Here is a 27,212-nt window from a genome sequence, read left to right as displayed (position 1 = left end):
CTCCCTTCCTTTTTTTCTGAGCTGGAGATTGAACCCAGAGCCAAGTAGGCCAGTACTCTATGCCTAAGCTACATCCCCGGCCCTTTTAGAAATACTTTTATACAAAATTTTCTTTAGAAATGGGTTGGCTGTCTTTTTAAATGTTGATTTCAATTTGTTGATATTATTCTGTTGTAAGGGAATAAATAACTGCAGCATCACTTCTTTCTGTATATATGGTGGGTATGAAGTGTCTGAACACTGTAATCAATGTGTGCACAAGTGTGCACTTTCCAGCTACTGGATATGAAAATGCAGTCCCTGAGGTTTAAATGAGTCCTTAAAAATCCATAGAGATGCTCATGATGAAATCTATGAGTTGTTGGTCTTAGCTGCCCTTTTAAAACAGTTGGGACTAAGCAGATGAAGATATAGAAACTGTGGCCTCTGTGAGAGTGTGCGCATTTCCTGTTTTCATTCTTTTGCTGAATGGTGTTCATTGCACAGACCCTTGATGGATTGCCTAGTATGACTGTGTCCATTGGACAGAACCCAAGTTTCTGTTTGTGACCTCTCTGACTTGTCTGCCAACGGGAAAGGAAAGGGGAAAGGGCAAACTGTGCAACTTTCTTTTTATTTCTTCTCAGTGGTACTTGGCACAAACTCATGGTATGTGAGCCATAGCTTTGTAGGAAGAAACTCTGGCAAGTCCCCCAGTTATAAAGGAATTTCTCATTATTCTGGCTTTTGAGCATATGATAAATTAATATTTTCTAGTCTTAATACCAATTTATGCTTATGCAATGACAGGCACTTTGTTGAACTGTTTGTATAGACTGTCTTTTTTTTTTTTTTTCAAGGAATTGAGATATGGCGTTCTCAGTACTCACATCGCTGTTAAGCTGTAGTATAGGGATTTGAAATTGGTTGAAGCTCAGGAGAGCCTGTGCTTCTGGAAGACAATACTGGCTCCTTCAGGTCAGAAGAGTGCGCATGAAAAATAGCCACCATCTGCTCAACAAGCAAACTGTCTAGTTCCTTACATTTTTGTATTAAGCTGTGATGGTTTGCATATAGCTTGTTCTCTCAAGACTTATATTGAAGTTCAGTTTGTATAGTGAAGTATTAATAGGACAGAAATGAAAAGCCAGGTGGTAGCACACACATTTAATCCCAGCACTGGGGAGGCAGAGGCAGGTAGATCTCTGTGAGTTCAAGGCTAGCCTGATATATAGAGTGAGTTACAGGACAGCCAGGTCTACACATTAAAATCCTATTTTGAACCTCCTACCATCACCAGAAAAAGGACAGAAATGTAATCCAACCACTGTGTGGAGGGAGCTTTCTGGGAAGAATTAGTCAGTGTGGAACATTCATGATGGAATACTGACTGATAGTTTTTATAAGAGAAGAGGGGACACACACACACACACACACACACACACACACTGACACACACTTGCCATATAATGCAGGTGTTTTCTGAGGACTCTCCTAGCTAGAAGGTATGCCAATAGCATAAGTGGTCTACTAGACCTTGGGCTAGATAGACTTCATCTCTTTATAATTTGTGTCATTTATGTTATTATACTATTAGCAACAAAATAGCCCAACACATATATAGTGTTTCAGTACTTTATGGTTTCTATCTATACTTCAAAGCTTTTAAAATTCTATGGCCCCTTCCTGACAATTATTATCAAACTGTAGCTTCTTTTTGTGAAATTTATCATAGCACATATAAATTTCAATCTTTACACTGCTTAGTGGATAAGCATAATTGGTGTTATTGTACTGTATAAAAGTGGCACAAATATGTTTTATTGTGGTGGTGGTGATGGTCTGAAAACACATTGGAAAATGTAAGAAGGAACTGAGTAGAAATTCTAAGTAGAAATTTCCAATTTTTAACTGAAATAGGCAGCCATCAGTAACAAATATTCATTTGTAGCTAGTTTGGTTATTGTTCTGAACTTGAGTTTGGCTTGAGAACTGCTTAGGAACAATTTATTTTTGCCGTTAGCACTTACGTCAATTGGATTTGTAAATTTGTTTATCAGCGTAGAATAAATGAGCAAAGATTTGGATTTTGAACCTTTGGGAGATTTAAGTGCCAAGATGCATGACAACAATTGTTCATATTTACAGAAGTGATTTTTTTCAAGTGTGGCAACAGCCCATGGGTTCATGCATTGATCTTTTCTTTCACTCAATGTGTTTCTATCTCCCAAGCGCCCTCAGTCTACAGAGACATGTTGACTGCTGCCTCCTTTAGCTCAATGATCTTCTATACTGTAACACTCTTTAACATTCCCAGGACAATAAAACCAATATTCTATAAAGTCACCAAGAATCTACTTCCAACATTTACACTTCATCAGGATTTAAAGGCTTGCTTTTATCTGAAGAAACTGTCAAAAAAGAAAGCGAGCATCATAAAATGTTATTGACACAGATTCCAATGACATCTAGGACAGGAGGAAGAAGGAAAATTCATAGTATGGGACAGAATGGGTGTATCAGAACGACAATGAGCCTCTTGTTCTTGCTGCCTTTGGAAATGTCTATTTAGGTCACCAATTATTTTTGCTGGCAAATTGACTGACTTTCTTTTTACTTTGCTGCACTTGTAAGTCTCTCTTTTTTTAAACTAAGGAGACTTTATTAGATGCAGAGATGAGAAAGATCGACTAAAAGAAAGATGACAACATGAGAATAGGTGGAGGGGGAGAGAAAGAAAAAGGAGGTTTACAGAGGCTATGTCCTAGAGGACTCCATGGTGACATCTCTCTCAGAGTCCAATTGGCTCTTCTCCTAACCAGTTCTAGCCAGGGACTTCTTCCATAGCTCACAATTCATTCTCTGCACAAGCTATTTGTAGGGTCTCCTCTAAATTATTACAGTTTTATGGCTACAGTTACTATGTTTATAAGAATGAATTTCAAGTATGAAGTTGCTTTGATGAACCTTCACTATATTAAGAGTCTAACTCAATGAAGAGTGAATTTCACACACACTATCCTTTGAGATAAAAAAAAGTCACAAAGAAAATTAAATGATAGTAATTTTGTTGAGTGGTGGAACTTCTATGGAGCTGGGGACAATGGGATTCCTCTACACCATATTTTACCAAGATGTATTGTTTATTTACACGATTTCTTGGCTTTTAATTCATTTGATTGACTTGCTTATAAAGTACTAGGGGTAGTACTCCTGCTGATAAGTAGGAAGTATCCCTTAAGCTTTGTGATCTACAGCACAACTCTACATTTGCCTGTGCTCTCTAGCTTAGCTGAGGCTCAGCAAAAGCAAGCATGAGGGGGAAATGCATGGTATCCAGTGGGAACTTGACTTAAGTTAGAGTGTTAAGGATGGCCTCTTAATCTCCTGGGCTTCTCTCCATATACACTGTTACCTTCCAGTAATCTTACATATGTTTGGATCACAGAAAGCAAACTCAGAAGGCACTAGACTTTTCAAGTCAAGTCTAGTGTAGTGTTATTCCCACAATCACATTATTTGTCCAAGCAAGGTGTAAGGTCAGTTCACATCCAAAGCCAATTCCACCTCCCTCAGTCAGGGTATACATCAGAAGGTCCAGACTAGTTGGTAACTATTTTAGGAGACTATATCACATGGTAATGAAAAATGTCTGAGCCTTGGATTCAGGATCAACTCTTATCTCAAGTCAGATAAGGATCTCAACTCCTTCATGAAAGGAACTTTGGCTTTTACAACTAAAAACCTCCTCCAGATGCTGACGCCGATAGATGACAAGGTTCACACACATCGTCTTTTTAACCGTGTTACAAAATGCTTAGCATGTCCATCATTTATGGAGATATTTAATTTTATTTTTCAGTTAATGAAAAACTATTATAAATGGCGAGCAGAATGTCCAGAATTAAGTGCAGATCTGCACCCTAGAAGTATCCTTGGACTTCTGAAGGCTGGCTACCATGGAGTGCTCAGGTCCAGGGATCCTACTGGCAGTAGAGTTCTCATTTACAGAATTGGTGAGTTGCAAGCAGCGAGTCTTCTCCTGCTCATTCTGTCTTCACGTCTGCACTCATTACTAGGTGTTCCAGCATTTCTTTTGGTCAATGTCTAATCTATCATGCTGCTATAGCACAGTCCCTTACACTGGTTGAATAGAAACATTGAAATTCAGTTCTTACTGCTGGAGGCTGTGAAGTCCAACAGAGAAGTACCAGCTATTTTGTTCTGATGAGGGTACAGAGATTTCTCATCCTGACCTCACATAGCATAAGCACTATACTTAAGGCCCTTGGAGCCTCTTAAAATGACAGTAATCCCACCATGAGGATTCTACACTTACAACCTAATGACCTTCCCAAATCTACTTCCTAGAACCATGGACTACACTATTAAGATGCTCAACATATAAAAGTACCTGCTAAAAAGTCTGATGGTTTGAGTTCAAACTTTGGAACCCATAACAAAAGGGATTAACCACTCTCAGAAATTAACCTCTGATTTCTACATGTGTGCCATGGCATGCACTTCTATGTGTATCTGTGTTGGGCATGGGTGCACACAGAGTAAGACTTGAAGGCATGTGAACTTGGAAAAGATATAAACATTAAGATCCACGACTGGTGATCTGTGTGGTTAGGACTTCCACGTGACAGGGTAGACCATAGGCATTCATGGCCATAGACATTAATATGGCAGTGGCTGTTGCTGCTGCTTCTGCTTTCCTCCTCCTCTTCCTCCTCTTCCTCCTCCTCCTCCTTTTCCTTTTTTTCCTTTGGGAGGGGTGTCACACTGATGAGAAGTGATCCAGGTGGACTGAGAGGTGAGTGTGAACAGGATGCATGATGAAAAATTCCCAAATAATCAGTGAAGGTGTTGCAATGCTGCAATGGAAAAAACAAACAACAACAACAAAACCAACCCAACCAAAAACTAAAACCTTCCAGGTGAAAGAAGAGAATATTATTTTCCCAGCACTGTCTCAGTCCAATTGAATGACACAGTTAATCATTATTACAGTGACAGAGTTCCTTCCAATTATATTTACCATTATCTGTCTGCCTTTATTTTGTCTCTCTCCATGGAGCCTCAAAATACTGATCATAAGGACTTTTAACTTCCAGCTCAAGTAGCTTTGAACTTCTGGGCTCAGGGTTCACTCTGCCCCAGCTCTTGATTAGTGCAATCATAGGCATGTGCCACCATGCACAGCTAATTTCTTCTTCTTTAAAGATTTAAAATGTTTATTAATGTTCACTGCTTACTTCTGCATAAGAGCTCTGCCTTTACCTCAGCTGCTTTGTGCTTTGTTAAGGAGATGCTATTTTTAAACTTTGAAAGTATTAGGTGAGTACGTATGACTGGATTCTGGATTTCTTGCCCGTGGTGTGTGTGTGTGTGTGTGTGTGTGTGTGTGTGTGTGTGTGTGTGTTTGTGTATCTCAAATCAAAAAGAACTGACCATGAAGCCCTCAGCCACAGAGCACTCAGTGTGGCCTTTCTCTCTTTCTGTTCCACCCATGTCAAAAGAAGCTCCTTGGTGCTGGGCTGGCCAGAATATATGTTTAAATTAACAAAGAAACCAATGTATTATAAAAACTTAGGGTTACCAGTTGAATTCAAATTTCAGATAAACCACAAAGAAGTTTTTATTATGCTTGGGACATACTTATGGTAAATCTTACACCCAATTTATCTGAAATTCACCTTTAAGTGGTGCTTATATTTTATGTGACAATCGTGCTTAAGTTCCAAGAGCATAAAACTGAAACATATAAATGTTTTATTTCTTTCTGCTTACCTCCCTCAGCTTTTTAAAGTGTCTTGGCTTTGGAATAACTGGCTGGGTAGTTATTGCTTGTTTTGTATTTAGTATAGAGATGAAGACAAAATAAATGAGAATGACATTCTTATAGCAAGAAAGTCAATAAAACAACACTTTTATAGTAAGAAAGCCAATGTGGTCTTTTAATCACAAATACCTTAGCAGCAAACTAACAGGTCCATTGTATAGTCTGGGCCTCTGGGAATATAGTTATTTAAACATTTGTTATTTAGAAGCTCAGCTGGTAAAAAGCTGCTATTAAGCACAAAGAACCAAGCTCAGATCCCCAGAAGTCTTGTAAAAAGCTAGTACATGCTCCAATGCTTGTCTGTAATCCTAATGATGGGGAATGGTAGATCCCTAGGGCTTGTTGGCCTACCAGGCTAGCTAAGCCAGTGAGCTCCAGGATCAAAAAATAAGGTATAGATGATAAAGACACCTATAGTTGACCTCTGAGACACACACACACACACACACACACACACACACACACACACACACACAGAGGAGGGCCTGGGGACTGGGGGAGATTGATGAGTTGTTTAATTCAAAGATATTTAACATCAAAGACAGGTAGGGAGTAAGGAAGGTCACAACAGAAAGGTAGGTTGCAAGTCTCCTGTGTGCTATGTTATTCTAGAATGAGAAAAAGAAATAGAATTTTATGAATAAAATAAAAAGACAGAGTAAACTTTTAATGATGTAGCTGGATCTGCGATAGACTGTCTTCACAGAAGCCTACTGACTGCAGCCATCTCCACTCTGTACCATTTCAGTACAGTAAAAGCAGTGAGAAAATACAGAGCTCTTGCTATGATATATGGACCTTTATTGACCCTATGACAGAGGATGTAACGTGAGGCCTTTGAGACCAACTACTATAGTTAACAATGAAGATTCAGTATTAATCGCACTTGAGTTATTATGAATTGAAGCTATGGAGTATGTTCATTTTATTGAAATCTGATATTGATATATATGTGTGTGTGTGTATGTATGTATGTATCTGTAACACAGAGTTGCTGTGAGAATTACATCTTGTTTTATATAGTGCATAATACACATATAATATAACAAGGACATTATCTGGCACACAAAGAATAAAAAATTCTAGGTAGATGTTAAGGAAGAAATGAAAATTCTAATTTCTCATGTCTTTATTGGGTTTGCTTAGTCAGACAATACTGTGCAATAACCTTCTGTAATGATCCTGTTCTACAGTAGTCACTAGCCTACACAGAACTATTGAGAGTTTCTGAAACTGAACTTTTAATTTATATTGACTCTTAGTGAATAGAGGGCCAAACAGGTCAGACAAGTGAGTTGGCTCAGTAATTACTCAGGAACTATTTTGTGATCTGGAAATTTCCTTTGTTGAGCTCATATTTCATCATTGTAGCATTCAGATGGAGTAGTGTCCCATTTCTGGACTGGATTCATAATTCCAATACTCTTACCAAGAATCTGAGTTGGTGTAAAGCAAAGGGAAATCCCACCATGACTTTCTACAAACCCCACCGCCACCCTTTCCCTTTCTACATCTTTATTTTTTTCCTCAAGGCTGGATAATAACAACATTTAGAACTGTTAAGTTTCAGCCTCTGAAAACAAACACTCCTCCTCGGTCCCACGCCAGCCTCCACCTGGCCGGCCACTCCCAGTCCCTCCTTTTCTGTTCTCAACCAGACTTGTGTGTTCCTGCAGCTCTCCCACCATACTGTCAAGATTCTCATCTGTGTCCTGCTCTGACTTCACGCCAGCTCTACTGAAAGGACCTTAGGCAACTAGGGCGAGCAGCTCTCTTCGCAGCAAATCTGATAAACAAGCCAAGGTCTATTTCGCTTCAGTAGTGAGCCAGTACTTCTATCTCGAGAACTCCAGTGTTCTATGTCTTTGTTGCCATGTATTCCAGGAATTTTTCCTTCAACCAATCTCTGTGAGGAATACTTCACAGAGAATATTTTTCTAGAGCTTTCTTTTTTTTTCTTTTCTTTTCTTTCTTTTTTTTTTTTTAACCACAGAAATTACCCCTTTTCATCTGCTTTTAAGTTTTGGAATCAGACAGGACACTGGCCTCAGCCTTCATTTCATATATATCTTGTTTTTAAAAATTAAAAGAACTAAAAAAAAAAAGTGCATTAGCAAAGGGGTATATGTACACGAGTGAAGATATCCATAGAAGCCAGAGACAGTATGGGCTCCCCTAGAGCTGAGCTGCCAAAGGTTGTGAGCAACTTGTGAGCAATATGGGTGCTGAGGATGAACTTCAGCTCCTCTGCAAGAAACAGAACAGTCTTAACTGGTGAGCCAAGTCTCCAGCCCATAAGCTTCTCTTATGTATCATTACATCTCATATAACAGAGAAAAGCAGATCTATCCTAGACAGTCCCTATCAGAGGTGCCATGTAAACATGAATAACTACCAGAATTGTGTCTTTACTATGTTTTACTCTTTAGAGATTCAGATCAGTACAACTGGTTCTCTGTTCTACCTGCATCCAGCTGGCAGTCACTTGGTCACTATGTGTATAAATGCTCTTTATACCCCTAAAGACTACTCAGTAAATAACACCTCCCACTTACTTGGAGGCCTAAGAAGGGATCATTCATTTTTTGAGCTTTTATGATTTCTTAGTTATTAATCATTTTCATCCTTTTATTCTTTTCCCCTCCCTTCCTCCTTCCCTCTCTTCTTCCCTTCCTCCCTTCTTTTGACAGGAGCTCATAGAGCACAGGCTTGCTTTGAACTCACTGTGTAGCTGAAGATGCCCTGGAATTCCTCATTCTCCAGTTTCTACCTTCCAAGTGCTTCTACCATGCTGGTTCTTCGTATTGAGCTCATGTGGTCAGGCTTGGAAGCGAGAGTCTTTACCCACTGAACTACCTTTCTGTCCCTATCCTTACAAGTAGCTTCCAATCTCCTTGTCTTACATCTGTTGAAAATATTGCTTCTTTTAATTCAGTTTTCTCTCTTAACTGTTTTCCTTACTTTTCTTGCTTTGCCTATGGAGTTTGGTTCCTTTTTTCCTTGTGTGTGTATTATACAGCAATTTTTAATAAATGTGGATTATTTTTAAAGACTACTTGCTTGCCTGTCCATTACTATTATCATTTCTGCCTGCCACGGCCTGTCTTATGAATGGTGGGGAGGGTCAGGCTGTGTGGACAAGAATATCAATTTCTCCTCTTACCATAGGACCTCTGTATTCTCTGGACATGTACAGCTGCATTCCCAAGACCAGCTTCCTGCTCAAGCTTGTAGGGACATGACTGCTCTGTACTGCTGGTCACGGAGATCTGGCATGTGATGAGCTTGTCTATCTGCTCCACAGGCCCTTCCCTTTGAAACCTTGTTGGTTGCTGTGTTAGTCATTTGTCTATTACTGTGACTGAGTTCCCGAGGAAGTCAATACAGAAGGAGGAAAGATTAGTTCCACAGATCCGAGCCCATCATTGGTTGAATTTATTACTATAGGCAACAGATCATAACAGGGAGAGCAGGATGGAGGAAGCTTATAAGATTATGGTGTTCAGGAGGCAACAAGTAAGAACAAGAAACAAAATGCCCTCTTCAAGTATACATCCCTAATGACCCACTTCCTCCAACCAGGCCGTAGTTCCAACATACAACAGTCTGCCAAGTTAGGAATCCATATATAGCTTAATCCATTGATAAGCTTAGAGCTCTCATGAGCTAGTTCCCTCCAGAAAGCACGATCGATGAACATTGATACATGAGAAACCAAGCCTGCAGCACATGACCTTGAGGGTATACGTCATATCCAAACTGCAAGTTATTATGATACTTGCTGCTGATTGAAACCCAGGCTTACACTTTTCTATTTCTGAACCTGAAGCACAATCAGCAGCACTAAACATTCCCATTTCTAGGTACAGCCTTCTCTTGAAGTGACGATGTAACTTCATTTATCAAATTTGATCTGCATTCATCCCTATCCCTACTCTTAAAAATCTATTAATTTCCAGAAATTTAAGGAAGGAGGAAGAAGTAGGCAAATATTTGGGTCTCAATTCAATGTATTACTTAATTTATGATCCTTTGTTCATGATTTTATTTTTAAGCATCGTTTAGGCTTTAAAATAATCGGTTACCTTAAAGAATATCTCTGATTCTTCATCCAAGGATGTAAAGGATTCTTCATCCTAAGATGTGATGTGTTTTTATTTATTTGTTGTAGCATACTGGGACCCAAAAGTGTTTACAGCCTATGATGTTTTTCGAGTAAGTCTGATCACATCAGAGCTCATTGTACAGGAGGTGGAAACTCAACGGAATGGAGTTAAGGCTATATTTGACCTGGAAGGCTGGCAGATTTCTCATGCTTTCCAAATTACCCCATCTGTAGCCAAGAAGATTGCTGCTGTACTTACAGTGAGTATATATCTCAACTGTTAAGTGAAAACTATATAATAGTGTCTGTGTTTGTACACTTCTAGAAACTTAAACATTAGAAATGATAAATACACATTTGAACAATATTAACAGCAAATATAATTACTATATTAAAAATATAACAAACTTCAAAAATAAGTATATCAACATAAATAATCACAGAATTTATATATTTCAATAATAAAATGATTTTGTTTTATTTTTGTCAAACCAGACATGGTAGAACACATCTGTAATCCCAGAATTTGGCTGGAGCAAGCAGGAAGATCAGGAAGCCAGTCTGGGCTACATGAGAACTAATGTTATAACAACAGTGACAATAAAAATGATACAATAAGATGTCACATGTCTTGCCAGCTATAAATTGATATTCTTTTTTTCAGAAATCAAGTCTTTGTAAATGTAACTATGTTCTTGTGTGTGTGGCTACACATGTGTAAATGTATGTACGGAAGCCAGAGAACAACCTTAGAGTTATTCCTGAAGTACCACTTACTCTATTTTGAGACACAATCTCTCATTGGCCTTCACTGGTTAAGCTATACTGGCCCCAATGAACTCTAGGGGCCTGTCCTCATCACCCCAGTGCTAGGATTATAAGCATATACCAACATGCTTAGCTTCCTCCACCTCATGAGTCTGAGGATCAATCCCAAGTACTAGTGTTTGCAGAGCAAGCAAATGACTAACCAAGCCATCTTTCTAAACCCCAAAGTCTTTAAAAATAGCCATTATCTTTAATCTAGTAATCCTACTTCTGGGACCTAGACAAAGGATAATCATAAATATAGTAAGAACTTTGTGCATTGTAATAGTAATAGTTTACTGTATTCTAGCTACTTTCCTAAGTCTTTCAAATGATTTTGTATTAAATGGTCATCGTGGGTCATGGCATTCAATGACTATTTCAAAGCAGCAGTGATTGAAGGATCCTAGTTAGGTCAGCTGAAGGTAAAAGCTGTTCTACAGTCACCTCTCTTCCTATACAGACAGGTGCCTGCAGTATAGCTTCTAATAGAAGAAAATTACATACAGCTTGTACAGAAATAGGAAAGTGATCACTTAAACAATGACATATTTGATGGACCATCTCAACAATGTTAAAAGTCACAATGTTCTCCACAAATCATCTTGCAACAATAGGACAGAAAAGGATAGAAGATGATTACAGAGCGTGTTGGCAATTAAGTTTAAATAAAATTATATATAGAATCTGTAAAAAGAAACTAATAATTCATCTCTAAATGGCAAGATGGGAAATTCCTCATAAAAGAAGAAAACAGTCTTCATTAACAATAGTGATTGAACGTTTGGATAAGGAAACTATTGATGAATCTATTTTTCTTTCTGGTCTTAACATTTTAGGTAGTCCATAGGACTTTGATACTAAAGATATAAAGATATATACCAAAGTCAACATTTAAAAAGTGTGTGCCTATTGTTATATTCTTTTAATTTTCATAGATGTTTAAACTTTTCTCTAAAAATTTTTTTTTTGGAAAAAATTACTAAATCAAAATGTCCCCAATTGTCATTGTTTACTTAGGAGACACTTTATGTGTTTGTGTGTGTGTGTGTGTGTGTATATACATATATATATATATATATATATGTAAATATACACGTGTGTGTATGTGTGTGTGTGTGTGTGTGTATATATATATATATATATATATATATATATATATATATATACATAAAACAACAAAGCCTTTGGTATAAACTCTGCCCTCACCATCAGTAGATCATTTGTCAGTCACCACACTTCTGTGTATACTGACAAAATACATTATTGTACAACTATAATTTGTACAACACACATTATATATATATGTATGTATGTATGTATACTTGCTGAAAGTGGAGGGATGACTCTTAAAATACTTGGCCTAATATAAGAGGTGGAAAAAACTAACTTTCTACAGATCTTTTCTTAGTGCACTGACGATATACAAACCAGGTTTTTGTGTTGATGGAATAAAACATTTTGAAAATTAAGTCATACTTTAGATTATGCTGTGTGTGTGCATGTGCGCACATGCATGTTCACCCAAATGCATTGGAGGACAGAGGTTAATGTGTGGTGTCTTTTATGGTTCACCATCTTATATTTTGAAAAAGGGCCTTGAATTGAATCTAGAGCTCACTAGGCTGGGTAGAGTGGGATCTGACTCCCTCTGCTCCTCTGCTCTGCGGACAGACACAGTCATAATGGCTGTGTATGGGTGGTCTGAGCTCAGGTCTTCCTGCTTATGCATCAAGTACATTGCCCAAGGAGCCATCTTTTAGACCCTTACCATAAATTTATGTGTTCCTAGAAGAGACTTGTCTTTAGGAGTGTAACTGCAGTATTTATGTTGTGTTGTTAAGGTTTTTATTATTTTTTCCTTTCAAAAGGATTCCTTTCCATTGAAAGTTCGTGGGATCCATTTGATAAATGAGCCAGCCATTTTCCATGCTGTCTTTTCCATGATTAAACCATTTCTGACTGAAAAGATTAAGGACCGGGTGAGTAAAATATATTCAAGTGATTAATTGCATCTTACTTCTTTCTATTTAAGGACATTTTTACTATATCCCCATGTTCCTTGGCTCTAAACCATTGAACCAATATTGTAAATACTACTCTTATAAATTAGAATTTACCTTTACTTTTGAAAAATCTAGCATTACTGGCTGCGAGACTCTTAGGAAACCGACTCTCATGTATCACTGGAGTGTAAAGTATGTTCCCTCTAGAGGGCAGTACAGTAATAATTATGACAAACTATGTCAGCATTTTCTGGAAATTCATAAGACAGATATAGCTGTATACCAACAAAGCCATATGTACTGAAAATCATTAAAACTATCAAGCATTCATTGTGAAAAGGGTGGTGAAAAAACTATGACAAATCCACACAGGGCTGCAGAATATGTTTTAAAGGAGAAATGCATGCCAAGGCAGATCAGTGTTATCGGTATGCTACTTTTTCTTTGAAAAGAGGAGAATCAGAACATAAATTATAGTTGTACAATAATGTATTTTGTCAGTATACACAGAAGCATGGTGACTGACAAATGATCTACTGATGGTAAGTGAGGGCAGAGTTTATGCCAAAGGCTTTGTTGTTTGTTTTTAATCTTGCTTTGATTTCTAACTTATATGGATGGGTTAATTATACAAGTAAGAACACAGACTGTCTTAGCTATTAACTTAACATGTAACTGAAACCCATCATACTCGGGGTATATAATTTAATGTCTTGCAGGTGAGGCAAAGGAATTGATGTCCATGTAGAGTTCTTCTCTTTCTTCTCTTTTCTCTTCTCTCCTCTCCTCTCCTCTCCTCTCCTCTTCTCTTCTCTCTTTCCTTCCCCTCCCCTCTCTTCCCCTCTCCTCTCTGTTTTTGCCCTGAGACAGTTTCTCTGTGTAGCCCTGGCTGTCCTGGACTCTCTCTGTAGACCAAGCTGGCCTCAAACTCACAGAGTTCTGTATGCCTCTCCCTTCTGAGTAACTCTGGATACTATCTGACTAACTCTTAAAGTTCTAAAAAGAAGTATATGTAGTTTGGGTTATACTCAGAACAATTAAAACCAAATGTGGGAGTAACTGGATCTAAAGGCATGTGCCACCACCACCTAGCTCATGTAGAATTTTTTAGTTCAGATTTTGTTTAGAATTTTTTTGAAGATTTATTTATTATTATATCTAAGTGCACTGTAGCTATCTTCATATGCACCAGAAGAGGGCATCAGATCTCATTACGGATCGTTGTGAGCCACCATGTGGTTGCTGGGATTTGAACTTAGGACCTTCAGAAGAGCACTTGGTGCTCTTACCCGCTGAGCCATCTCTCCAGCCCCTGTTTAGAATTTTTGAAAGGCTGACAAAAACTTGCTCTCTGGAGCAGCATCTGCTTCCCTGCACTAGTCCGTAGAGGAACACACAGCTTTCCCTTAGGGTGCTGTTTCATTGCTCATGTTGTCTCTGGTTTCTAGGTTCAAGTGATGCTCCTATCTCGGCTTTCAAAGCAACTGTGGGATGCACAGCTGCTCTGGAGCTGCAAATAGTTTTGGAGGAATTTTGTGATTTCAACCTCAAAAATACAAGTAGTGAATGCATTGATTATAATGAGATACTTGGATGTTTAGAAACTATTCTTCCATCTTAAGAAAGCATAACATTTTATTCCTGGTCAGAATATTATGATCTTAGAGAAACTCTTAACTCATTAAGTGATACAGTTGGTATTTCTCTTTATTTTCCTTAAATTTCTTTTTTTATTCTTTGACAATTTCAAGCATGTATCTAATGAATTTTCTCATCCCCCCTTTATTTTTCCTCCATTTCCACAGAACAATTTCTTTCTAACCAGTTCCTTTCCTTCTTTCATAGATTCTTGCTATTTGTGACTCCCAGTGGGTATTTCTGTCTTTAAAAAATTTTTGTTCTATGTTTATATGGATGTCTGTTTGGAGCTGTAGGCCTATGAGTGCAGATGCCCTTCAAAGCCAGAAGAGAGTGTCACATCTCCTGGAGTTAGAGCTACATGTGGTTGGGAGCCGACTGATGCAGGTGCTGGGATCTGAACTCTGGAAAAGCACTCATCTCTCTCCACACCAATTTCTGTCTGTATTTAAGGAAAACCATCCCTAAATTGTTAGCTCTAATGAAACTGGCCACTTCTGGCTATTTTGCATTCTAGTGTTTTCTATAAGCCATTTTGTTTTCCCTCTAGTGTAACTTAGTAACTCTGGATACTATCTGACTAACTCTTAAAGTTCTAAAAAGAAGTATATCTAGTTTGGGTTATACTCTGAACAATTAAAACCAAATGTGAGAGTAACTGGATCTAAGAAAAGGGAGAATATGAACCAAAAAATAGAAAAACGCTAGAAACTGAGATGCTAAGTGAGATGAGGCAGGCCAGTGCAAGTTCATTCCCAGCAGACAAGCCAGAATGAGTAAACAAACGCAGGCACTTTTCCTTCTTAGCTTTTGGACAACGCTATACATTTCCATATTTCTCCATTTCTGAGAAAAATAGAGTTTCTTCCCAGCTAACTGACAGCATCTTAGTCTAAAAGAGTCAAGGGTCAGGGGTTGGCAGCTGAGGTTCTTATACATAGATTCATCATTCCTAAGTTCTTTTCCCTTTAAAAAGATTTATTTATTTATTAATGTGTGTGTATGTGTGCCTGAGGTGCCTGATACGGTCAGAAGACCTTACGGGTGTTTAGAACTAACTCAAGTCCAGGAAGCCATCACTCTATTCCCAACCCTCATTCCTAGCACACATAGTTTCTCATTTAACGATTGTCTTTTACATATTTAAACGCAGTAAAAAAGAGTTTCCTTTTGTCAATTTTCACAACAAAGTTTTAGGCACAGCTACATTGAAACTTCTTTGCAAAGTACATCTCTTTTGCAAAGCACCTCTAACTTATGACCTCTTCCATAAAATGGTTCAGTTGACTGAGAAATGGTGCTAAGGATAAGGGTCTAGGGAGAAAGGATTTGTAATAAGCATAATAGCAAAACCAAACATCTTTTCAAAATATGTGTGACGTCTTTCGTAAGAAAGTTATATTGACTGAGAAACAGGCCCAGGAGTCTGGAGGATTCGGGTACAGGCTGGCTCCACAGAATAGCAAGAAATTCCCAGGGTAGTAAAGAACATCCACTCCAGCCTTCCCTGTGTACAGGTGTCAATTCTGTCTACTAAAGAAAAAATATCCCTAAGTGTTTAACATTTCTGGTTTCTCTAGTGTTATCTCTGAGCTCGTGGACCTTGTATTCTTCTTTCTACACCATTAGCTATTGCAAAGATTATTTTATTTACTTACTCTAGCAAGATCTCCTTTTGATTTCTATGGCTTGGTTTATCCCTCCTCTACTGGCATTCTACAGTCACTGTTTGAAATTTAAAATGTCTGAAAGTGTAGGGCTCACACTTGTCATAAATTCTTGATGGTGAAACTATTGACAGTAATTATAGATGGTGCTGAAACCCATGAGGAGTTGAAGCCAGGTCTTTCCTGGCCACATGAGGACTGCTTCTGTCCTCTGATCCTTCTCTGCACATGACATGAGTCAATTCAAGCCAGATTAAAATATATAGAGACTGGTTTATTATTATGAGGAGGAAGAAAGAGGAGAAGGGGAAGAGAAAGAGAGAAAGAACATGAAATCAGAGAGGAGAGAAGGGAAGAGAGGAAAAGGGGGAAAGAAAATGTATGGATTATACAAGACAGAGCTTCTAGGATAAGGGCAGCCAGCCCCTGGATTGGAAAGATCAGGCTTTGGGGTTGAGTATGCCAGGTACAGACTGAGGGATGCTGGGGGAACCTGGTGGCCAGGTCTACTTTGGTATGTAAAATGTACCTCAGCCCCTTGTTCCAGGGCCTGAAACAGGGCCAAACATATAAATTACTCCTCAAGCACCTAATTGTGGGTACAAGCTTCATGCTTCTATTTACAATCAATTAATATCGGAGAGTACATTTCTCATGTTTTTTATAAATATACAGTTACAAGAATGCAAATTTAAGGAAGCAATAAAATTATATGATTCATAGCAGCATAGTCTAAAAATAAGTAACATTCTTGGGTTATAGAGCAGAAAAATAAATAAAAGGGGCAGTATTTATATTACCTGCTTGCCCCTGTGAATCCTGTTCTGTGAGGTTAGTTTTTCATTGGAAATGATTCTAGCATAGTGAAGTCTAAAACATTTTGGCTGTTTCAGATTCATCTGCACGGGAACAACTTTAAATCAAGCATGCTTCAGCACTTCCCAGACATTCTTCCTCTGGAATATGGTGGTAAGGAGTTCTCCATGGAGGATATTTGTCAGGAGTGGACAAATTTTATAATGAAGTCTGAAGATTATCTCAGCAGCATTTCTGAGACCATCCAATGAGAAGCTATTTCCTCTGAATGACCACATTTAAAATTCAAGGATGAGATCCTATCTGGTTACTAAACTCAAGAGCAAACCTTCTAAACTAATTGATGCTTACTTGATCTTTAAACATGCAACATGGATATTCTGGGAATGTTTTAACTTCTACAATGCTCCGCTCCTTTTAAATTTATTAAATGTTAGGAAAGAAGGTATTCTTGTTTGCACTGGAAGAGCAAACATAGCTATATCTAAGGTAGTTGTTTCAGTGTATCTTTGTATGGTTCAGGAAACTTCATCTTAAACAAAGTGTTATGATCATATTGTTTAATACTAGATTGATGGCTATCTATTGGAAAGAAATATTGTATGTATCAATTGATTGTGAAATAATATTTATGCTTAGATAAGGTTGTTGTCAGCTCATAAATCAGACTGTAATCTGAATACAGCTTAATCAGGATAGTTCATCTCAGGTAAATCCTACTTTAGCAAATGCACAAGAGAAGCCTTTGAATGTAAGTCTACATACTATAATGTTGTAATCAATGAAATCACTATGTTTGATAAAAGTAATTTAAAAGAAGAAATTTTCCTGAGGACAGTTGATGGTATCTCATACTGTCTTGTATTTTCTAATAAGAATATAATTATGGTTTATAGACAGGGAAGTAGGGTAATATGTCTTATACATAGACTTTTATACTTGAAAACTTAACTACATAAATGAAAGGTGTTTACATTTTAAACCATCAGAAGCTATACCAAGTACTTTTCAGATTATTAATAAAATAATTTGATTTTATTCTGAGATAATTTGCTATTATCTCAGAATATTCTGAGTCCCACAATTCATGTTTAATTTAAACAGTCAATGACTGGGATGTGCTGTTTCTACCACAGTGCAATTCAGTTCTAATACTTTCATTCATCGAGAAATGTGTAATCTCATCCCATATTCAGCACAGCCTTCAATTTCTGACAATGTTTGTACTTAATGTTTGTAATTAATTTTATTTTAAACTGGAAAGAACACAAGGTAGAGAACTTAATGAATTTGTGCATGAATTAATGAATTAATGAATTTGTGTTCAAGAAGTTAGATTTCAGCATTAATTACACAAGAGTATCTTTGTACAAGGATATTTTTCATTGCACAAGGGTGTTTTTCTTTATAAGAAAATAAATCTAATCAGATAAACTGATACTTATGATTTGAAGTACCTCTGACAAGACAGAAAGGAGGTGCAGATGTTCTTTAGAGAACGTGTTTAATTTTGATTTAGCAACTAGATGCTACCTTTACTATTTAATTTTACTAAAAAATCTTGCCTTTTTCTTAAAAGTCTTTACTAAATTATGAAATTGAAATTATATAAATAAGAATAATAGAAAAGCAGTTAAAGAAGTAAACAGTAACAAAACATCTCTGGCTTATCAAACTTTTAATCATAGAAGGAAACTCAGATGTCGCTTTATTTACATATAGTTATTAAGTCACTTGCCATGATTCTGTGAAGGAATGGTACATTACAACTAAGGCTAATGTTTTAAATGTGTACAGTAGTGCTTAACAATAAACTGAATTTTAAAATGTCAATCAATGGAAGTACATTCTATGATGGGGCTTTGCAAAAGTTTCTACAATGAAGCAATCTAAAAAGAACATTGATAAGCAACATGAATAAACTGTTTGGAAGGTGCTGGGCGAATAACTGGAATTTTCCTTATGGCCTCACCACACTTGACTCCATAGGTGCTCAATGTGCTGCTGAACTTCACAATAATTTGCTTTACTATTGTTAAAAATAAACATCTTTCTCATAAACAGTGGTGTTTACATTTTTTTAAAATGTAAAGGAGGCATTCTTTTTAAAAAAGAGAAATGCTTTTTCTTTCAGAAAAAAAATGTAGCAAAAACGTATTATCCATTGTCTGAATGTTGATTCCATTGTTCTAAGTTTTAGGTGCAGGTGGCTTCTCCTGTTCTTTGCTTCCTTCAGTGGTTTTTTGCTAGATTAAATGCAGGCACTGCACCACAATCTCTAGTCCCTCTAGTTCCAGACCTGAGGAATCTTTTGAATTCATGTTCAGTTTTACTTGGATACTAAAATATCCCTAAAAATTAAAATCTATTAAAGAAACACAAATTATCTGGTTAAGTAACATACTGTGATTTTTACTTTAATTTTATTTTACCTAGAGTTGTAACTTAAGTATGCATAGCTTAGCTTTACACAAGCAGCTTTGTAGCCCCTTTTATGTATATGCCCTAGTCAGGGGTTCTATTCCAACATTTCATAAAACAAAGTCAAAGATAGATAATCCAATTTTAGAACTATTTTCTACCAACCCAGATCATGATTATATTTGTTAAACTAGATTTTACATATGGAAGTTTTATTAAGGTACTTTTGAAACATTATCATTACCACTAACTTATATTAAAATTACAGACCAAAAATTAAATTGTAGAAAGAAATCAACCCAGCCAATGAATGACACTGTACTTTCTGGAACATTCCACTCCACATAGGCTGTATATAACTTTTGTTAGATGGCAAAACTGTAGGAACTCAAGAGTCACAAAGGTGGAACCAGAAATGAAGCCAATAACATCAAGACTGATGGAAAACACTGATCAGCCAAGATACACATCTTCCTACTTCCACCCTATCCTTAACACTTGACTAATTGCTCTTATCTATTCAAGTCAATCAAGATTGTCTACTTTTTAATTATGACTTTTATTTCATTTGTATTGTGTTTTACATCCATGTACTGCTGTGCACCACATGTATACCTAGTGCTTGGGGAAGCCAGAAGAGGTTACCAGATCCCCTGGGACTGGTGTTACATCTGGTTGAGATTCACCATCTGCTGGGAATTAAATAGATCTCTGGAAAGTGCTCTTAACACTGAGCCATCTCTCAAGCCTTAAGTTTCTGCTTTGACAACACTGTGGATTAAATTCTGTGTTGTGAAAAACAGAAACATTATCTTAGTCACTGTTTTATTGCTATGAAGAGAGACACCATACATGACCAAATCAAATCTTATAAAGTAAAGCATTTAATTAGGATTGGCTTACAGTTTCAGAAGACAGCCACTATCATCATAATGGGATGGTGCTGAAGAAGTAGCTAAGAGCTACATCCTGATCCACAGACATCAGGCTGAGAGAAAAAGACTGAGCTTGACATGGGCTTGATATGGGTGGGCTTGGACCCTCAAAGCCTACCCCCTGCAGCTCTTTTTGGCTAGCTGGTATCCTATGCCCCTGGAATCTCCAACATCTTAGAGTCTACAACTCAATCCAGGCTATACCATCACAGCTTCACACAATGGCTTCTCCAAGCCTTCTTACAGGAACACTGCTGAGACACACATGGACTCCACAGATTTCATTAGCTCCAGACAGAGAGTCAACAACCCATTTCTTGTATCCCTAACTCCAAAGCCAGAATTGTACAAGAGCTCCCATATTCTGGTGCTTGTTGGGGTTGAAACTTGGCCCTCTTCTTTAATTACATTTGCATCAGCTTTCTGTTGTTGGTGGTTTCCTTTGCTGCTTAAACTTTTCTTTAATTACTTTTCACAAGTTGGGCACTTAGCTGAATGGGGTCTTACCCTGAGGGTACTACTTTCTTTATTCCATTTAGTATCAGGTTTTTCTTTAAACTTTCATGTCCTTGAGCACTGCACTTGACTCCAACAAAACATTTCCTGCTATTACTTTTATCCTCAAACTGAACATTTTGTATTTCTTTTTGCCTTGCTTGTTCTTTTCCATTTGTTCCGAACTTTGGAGACTATTGGGAAAAGATCAGATTCCATCCAAATGTTTAAGTGGTTTTTTTTATTATTACTGCTAGCCAGGCAACAGCCTTAAAGCCAAATTAAAGGTATGTCATCTAGAAGGGGCTAGGATGAAGGGTTTTTAAAGGTGAAATTTGCTGGTTCATAAGAAACTGTTTCACTCCCTTTAGCTGTGAGAGGTTGTCCCTCTCACTTCCTATTACACAGTGGGAAAAAAAGAGCTGTCTCAAGTCTGGTTACACAGAGATAGGCAGGTTTACTCAGGTTTTTATGTAGCAAAAAGCCAGAGTACATGGTTAACTACTTCACAGACTAAACAACATTCTGGAGAGTTGTTCAGGTTGCTAGGAGCTCGTCTTTAGGAATTCAGAACAAAGATCAATAGCTACAGAGAGTTCCTGGTACAGAATGGAGTTTTCTAAGCCATCATATATTGTAGACCTGCATAAGAGTGGTCATTAATAACTATATTCCACAGTTAATTCTGGGCTGTCTTGAAATCTTCTTGGCCAATGTCATTAATCCAAAGCTCTTCAGTTTAGTCTGAGGCAAATTTTTAGGGCAAGGGTAGAAAGCAAACACATTCTTTGCCAAAACAGCACAAGAGTGGTTTCAATGTCAGCTGATATTCTTTCCCTCTGAAAACTCTTGAGCTGGGTCTCCATAGTTCACATTGCCCTCAGCACCACTTTTTCCATGTCTGAACTAGTATGGTCCATGAAGCCCTGCTTAAGTGTTAAACTGGTTTTCTAGTCCAATGTTACAAAATCTTTCATATTTCCTCAACAAATATGGTCAGGTCTTTCACAGCAATGTGACACTCCCTGGGACCAATTTCCTATCTTAGTCACTGTTTTATTACTGTCAAGATGCATCATGACCAAGGCAACCCTTATAAAGCATTTAATTGGGGGCAAGTTTCAGAGACAAGTCTGTTATCATCATGGTGGGGAACATGGTGGCAGGCAGGCAGGCATGATGCTGAAGAAGTAGCTGAAAGCTACATCTGGATCCACACATAGCAGGTAGAAGCATGAGGAGGAGGTGGAGCTGCAGGAAGAAGAAGAGAAGGAAAGGAAGAGAAAGAGGAGGACGAGGAGGGGGTAAGAAAGGCCTCAAAGTCCACACCCAGTGACACACTTCTCTAACAAAGCCATACCTCCTAGTCCTTCTAATCCTCTAAATAGGTTTACTTTCTGGTAAGTAAGCCTATGAGGAACATTTTCATTTTAAGTAGTATACACAGATACTACTTAGGAGAGAGAAAATAGCATATCAAAAATTGTCAGATAACAGTTCATTATATAATAAAGAAAATCTGAGTAACTCCAATAAAGAACTTTGTCTCTGCACGGTGAGCAGTATAGTTTCTACATAGAAACTGCTTTGTCCTGTATGATCCTGGTCCACATTGCTAAACATCTCATCCAATCTATAGAAATAGCTTTCTTTGAACCACAGGCTTCTCATTGTTCCTTTTTTCATGCACTTTTCTACACTGCCAGAATTATCTCTGCAAGATTGCATGTTCTTACTTCCAAATATAACAGCACTCCCCACAGGGTAAGTTGTTGCTGATTAACATCCAAGACCTTCATACCCAGGCCCAATCTGTATTTCATCCTCTCACTGCAGAACTCCTGAACCCACCCACCATCTGCCTCTTCAGCACTGAAAATATCACGCTTTCTGACAAGAAACAGGAAACAGGAAGAAGACAAGGCATGTTTCGTATTCTGAATTTCTGAACTGTTTCCTCTGCTCTGTGCCATTTCTGTATTGGATCATCTTTAAACCTGGAGCCTTCTTTTTCTAGCTCTCTTGTGATCCATGTCTGAAGTTGTAGCAGCCTTCCTGCTTGTGTTCCTGCCAAAAGGTGACCTTACATACAGATACTATTTTCCTTATTCTGAGACACAGTATCCAGCCAGTATCTAGCAAAGAGTCAGAACTCACAGTCTGGCCCTGCCACTTGAAAGCTCAACTATACTTAAGATTACAAATGAACCTGAGTTTAAAAAAATCCTGTTGTCTTGATCTTCTTAAGTAGGTGAATGCATGCATTCATGCTTGCATGGGTGTGTGTGTGTGTGTGTGTGTGTGTGTGCGCGCGCGCGAGCACATGTGTGCGTATGTGTGTGTTTGTGCATGCAAGACACAGTACACATATGGTCAAAGACAACTTTCCATAGTTACTTCTCTTTGTGTATGTGTGTGTGTGTGTATGTGTGTGTGCACGCGTGCGTGCGGGCTGAGATACATGCAAGAAAAAAAGTGCATGTGTCAGAAGACAACTTTGCTTCTCTTCTCCATTGTTGAGAGGCAGGGACTCTGTGGTGTATTCGTTTTTGTTTTTTGCCATGCTGTGTACCTGTAACTAACTATACACTGAGCTTCCTGTCCAAGTCCCTACTTCCCTTGTAAGCACAGGAGTGCTGGGATTACAGATAGCTACTGCTGCATCTAGCTTTTTTTTTTTCTTAAAAGTGAGTTCCAGAGACTGAATTGCAGCCTCAAGGCTTCTGCTGCAACTCCTTTTACTCACTGAGGCATCATGTCAACCCTGGTTTGCTATTTATAGTGTTCTTGAAGTTTGAGTTTATCCAAAAAGGATACCTCATAATTAAGTGGAATTTATCTGGTGGCTTAGTAGACAAGAGATCTTTTTCCTGAATGTCTTGCAACTTGTGTAGGTGTTCAGAACTGGTCATTCTAGGTCAGTTTTTTTTTCCAGTGCTTTGTCATGTGCAGGTGTTACAGGTTCTGGCTCTGTACTTTGTCTTGTTCTTTCTGCGCTGTAATAATCCACATGTTATGACTTCTTGTCCTCTCACCCGTATCCTACACTTCCTCTCATCCTTGTTTTTACATCTTTGTATTATTTTAATTCCACTGGTTTCCTTTATATTTTTGCAGTGACATTCATTAAATTTCCATTTGAGTATTTTCTGTCTTGGACAGTGGTAATTCACCGTTCTGTGTCACATGATGTCATTTTCATACAAGTACACAGTGCATGATGAAAGTTTCCCCTTCCCTACTCCCAATCCTTTCCCGTTTCCTCCCCATCTCTTAAGTTCTCTTTATTCCTCAAGAAAACTGCACTTCTACTTCATGCCATATATAGATATGATTTTGTTTATCTTTATAAAGATTAACAACCATACATGAGAGAAATTATATAATATTTTTCTGACTGGCTCGATTCGCTTAATATGATTATCTTCCATTGATTCATTTTCCTGAAAATGACATAAATTTGTTCTTTATGGCTGAAAAAATTCCACTGTGTATATGTACCACATTTTCTGTATCCATTCTTTTGTTGCCATATCTCTAGTTTGGTTATGTCATGTACTTACTATGAATATTGCTGCAAGAAACCATGTGCAAGAATCTCTGTTGTACATTGGATATATGGACTTGGAGTGTCTTGGCTAAATACCCAGGAATGTTGCAGCTGGATTGTATGGTCGATCTATTTTTAGACTAGTTTTAAATTAATTTCTTATTATACTTTATTTATTCTCTGTGTGAGGAACGAGCATGCCCATGCTGTGGTGCACATATAGTCAGAAGTTGAGTTGAGTGAGTTGACTCTTTCCTTTTATTATGTGGGTACTAAGACTGAAGTCAGGTGGTCACACTTGCCATTAGGCACCTTTACCTACTGAGCTGTCTTACTAACCTTTATTTTGGTTTTCAGAATTAGTTCCATACTCATCTGTGGATCAGATGGATTAGTTTACAGTCCAATCAACAGTGTCTAGGAGTTCCTTTTTCCTATAGCTCACTAGCACTCGTTATTTCTTTTATCTTTTAATATTTATTATTATATCTAAGTACACTGTAGCTGTCTTCAGACACACCAGAAGAGAGTGTTAGATCTCAGTAAGAGTGGTTGTGAGCCACCATGTGGTTGCTGGGATCTGAATTCAGGACCTTCGGAAGAGCAGTCAGTGATCTTGACCACTGAGCCATCTCTCCAGCCTGTACTTGTTATATCTTAAAGACTGTCATTCACACTGGGGTGAGATGGCATGTCTATGGAGTTTTATTCATATCTCTCTGATAGCTAGTTAGATTGAATATTTGCGTGTATTTATTAGCTATTTGTTTTTCTTCTTTTGAGAAGACGTTGTTCTTCTCAAACGTCAGTTACTGACGTTGATTAGGTTGTTTGGTTTTTCTTGCATATTGAGGATCTTGGTATATTTTAGATATTAGTCCTTTGATAGAAATATCCCATTCTGTAGGCTATGTCTTCACTTAACAGTTTCTCTTGTCTCTCAGAAGCTTAATTTCATGAAGTCTTGTAATGGTTTATCTTAATTGGCAACTTGATAGGATTTAAAATCACTAGGTGTCAGGGACAATGTGAGAGGAAGAGCAAATAGCTTTAGAATTCATGGAGAACAGTCCAGCGTTTAGTATAACCATGATAAGTGTGCGTTGGGAAAGGCAGAGCCTTGAGAAGTACATGTGCCAAGGACTTCATGTTACAGAGTACCACTCTGCATACTGACCTTGAGGTCACCATGTCTCTCTTAATCTATCAGTTGTATGAAGACTCTACAGGGGCTTCTAGCCCCTTACTGGGGATTGCTACTAGCAGTTATCATAAGAGTGGTTGATGTTTCCCAAGTATTGCTACTGGAGCAAGCTAATGATTCAACCACCACCCTTAGAAAGAATTTGGAGATATACTGTTAGTAAAGTTATGTTAAGATGTTTGTGTTAGTGGCTTTGGTGTAGAATATCTTGGGGGAACAATTTAAAGTTCAGAAAGCCACATTCCTGATAGTTGAGCAAGGGACTCCTTGAAGTCAGGAAACAAGAGCAGTGGCAGCCCAGTTATTGCTAGGTTATCACTAGATGATGTGCCTTTCTTGCTTAAGATGGGTTGATGATCAAAGGTGATGAGTAATTTCTTGTACCAATTTTTGTCCTCTGTTTCCTCATATGATTTAATAAAAAATTGTTTGTGATCAGGTGTGCACTGAGTGTAGTGTAGAAATAGTTAATTTATATGTATGTGTATATATACATATGTTTAGATTTGTGATTATTTTAAGATTTTTTTATAAGACTACTTTTTAAGATAATAAAATGAGTAATCCCTTTTTTGTAACTGCAAAATGCAGCCTCCCGGTAAGAGAACTGGCTGAGAAATAGAATTTGCTTGCTTACCCTTTGTAAATCTGTAGCAACTTGCTTAGACATGAATCTATGTGGGTCCTAGGGAATAATTGGTTTTTCACCTGTACTATGCAAAATGTTTAATCTTTAAAGGGTATTGGGGAACATGTTGTTTTCTTCCTTTAATTCACTATAATCACTCACTCAGAAAAAAATAGACTATAACCACATTGCAATTTTTACACTGTTTGAAAGATTTTGCTGGGGGATATAAGCTGTGGGAGAAAAAAATCAAGTTGTTGGGGTCTCGCTACATCCACCCAGTGAGTGTGAGTGTGTTACTGGTTTACATTAGGTGCTGAGCCCACGTCTCCTCTGTCCTCCGTGGAATCCTGAACTCACTGCAGGACCTGGACTCCAGCAATCAGGGAGCCAGAAATGGTGGTATATGCTTTTATTCCTGGCACTTGGGAGACAGATAGATCTCTATAAGTTCCAGGCAAGTCACCCAGTGACAGCATAACAGAGCCACAAAGTGAGAGGATTCCCTTTAATTCCTGGGCAGGTGCTTCAAAAGAGATAGCTTAAAGTTATGAGGAGGGGGTGCTGTTAAGATATGATGACAGGGAAAGCCAGAGGAGCTTTCAGAGAAATCCAATAAACAAAGAAAAGCATGTGCCTTTTATACCCCCCTCTCTCACACACACACACACCCAGCATTTCATTGTGTAACCTCTGTTAGCCTTGAATTCACAAAGATCCACCTACCTCTGCCTCTTCAGTACCAGAATAGAGGTAGACACCAAGATACCTACTTTTTGGTTTTGTTTTGTTTTGTTTGTAAATAAAGTGACATTTTTCGTCACTTGATTTAGTTTGGGATAAGTGACAAAGTGCATGGAAGAGCCAGGTAGTGGTCAGCAACACAAATTAGTGACTACTGTTAGTCCACAGCATAGAATAATTGTTTGACTTTCTGTCCCAGGGAGAGAGTTACAGGGTGCATGGACTGATTTCTTTAGGCTGTGGGATCAGGCTTCTTAGGTCTCTGTTCTAACAGGCATTATTAGCATTTGTTGGTCTCTGGTGATAGCCGCATGGCCAATGCCATCACATATGGGAGTAGGAGAGTAAGAGAGTCCATATGGTACAAAA

General features: G+C 37.9%; 1 protein-coding gene across 3 annotated transcripts in view; it reads left to right on the top strand.

The window, feature by feature from the left end:
- Ttpa (alpha tocopherol transfer protein) overlaps positions 1–18,927 on the top strand; it is a 23,608-nt gene extending 4,681 nt beyond the window's left edge. For 2 of the 3 annotated variants that reach the window (XM_031366521.1, XM_031366523.1), the window contains 4 exons: positions 3,842–3,995; positions 9,999–10,192; positions 12,611–12,721; positions 16,944–18,927. In XM_031366521.1, the coding sequence (XP_031222381.1) occupies positions 3,842–3,995; positions 9,999–10,192; positions 12,611–12,721; positions 16,944–17,117 (633 nt within the window). In that variant the 3' untranslated portion in view covers positions 17,118–18,927. Of the gene's footprint in view, positions 1–3,841; positions 3,996–9,998; positions 10,193–12,610; positions 12,722–14,679; positions 14,771–16,943 lie in introns of all 3 variants that reach the window. The other variant, XM_031366522.1, reaches the window with a different exon arrangement.
- Positions 18,928–27,212: the final 8,285 nt, after the last annotated feature.

Source organism: Mastomys coucha, unplaced genomic scaffold (genome assembly GCF_008632895.1).
Source record: "Mastomys coucha isolate ucsf_1 unplaced genomic scaffold, UCSF_Mcou_1 pScaffold14, whole genome shotgun sequence".
In the NCBI taxonomy this organism is placed as follows: domain Eukaryota; kingdom Metazoa; phylum Chordata; class Mammalia; order Rodentia; family Muridae; genus Mastomys; species Mastomys coucha.
This window is presented reverse-complemented; position numbering and strand designations above follow the sequence as displayed.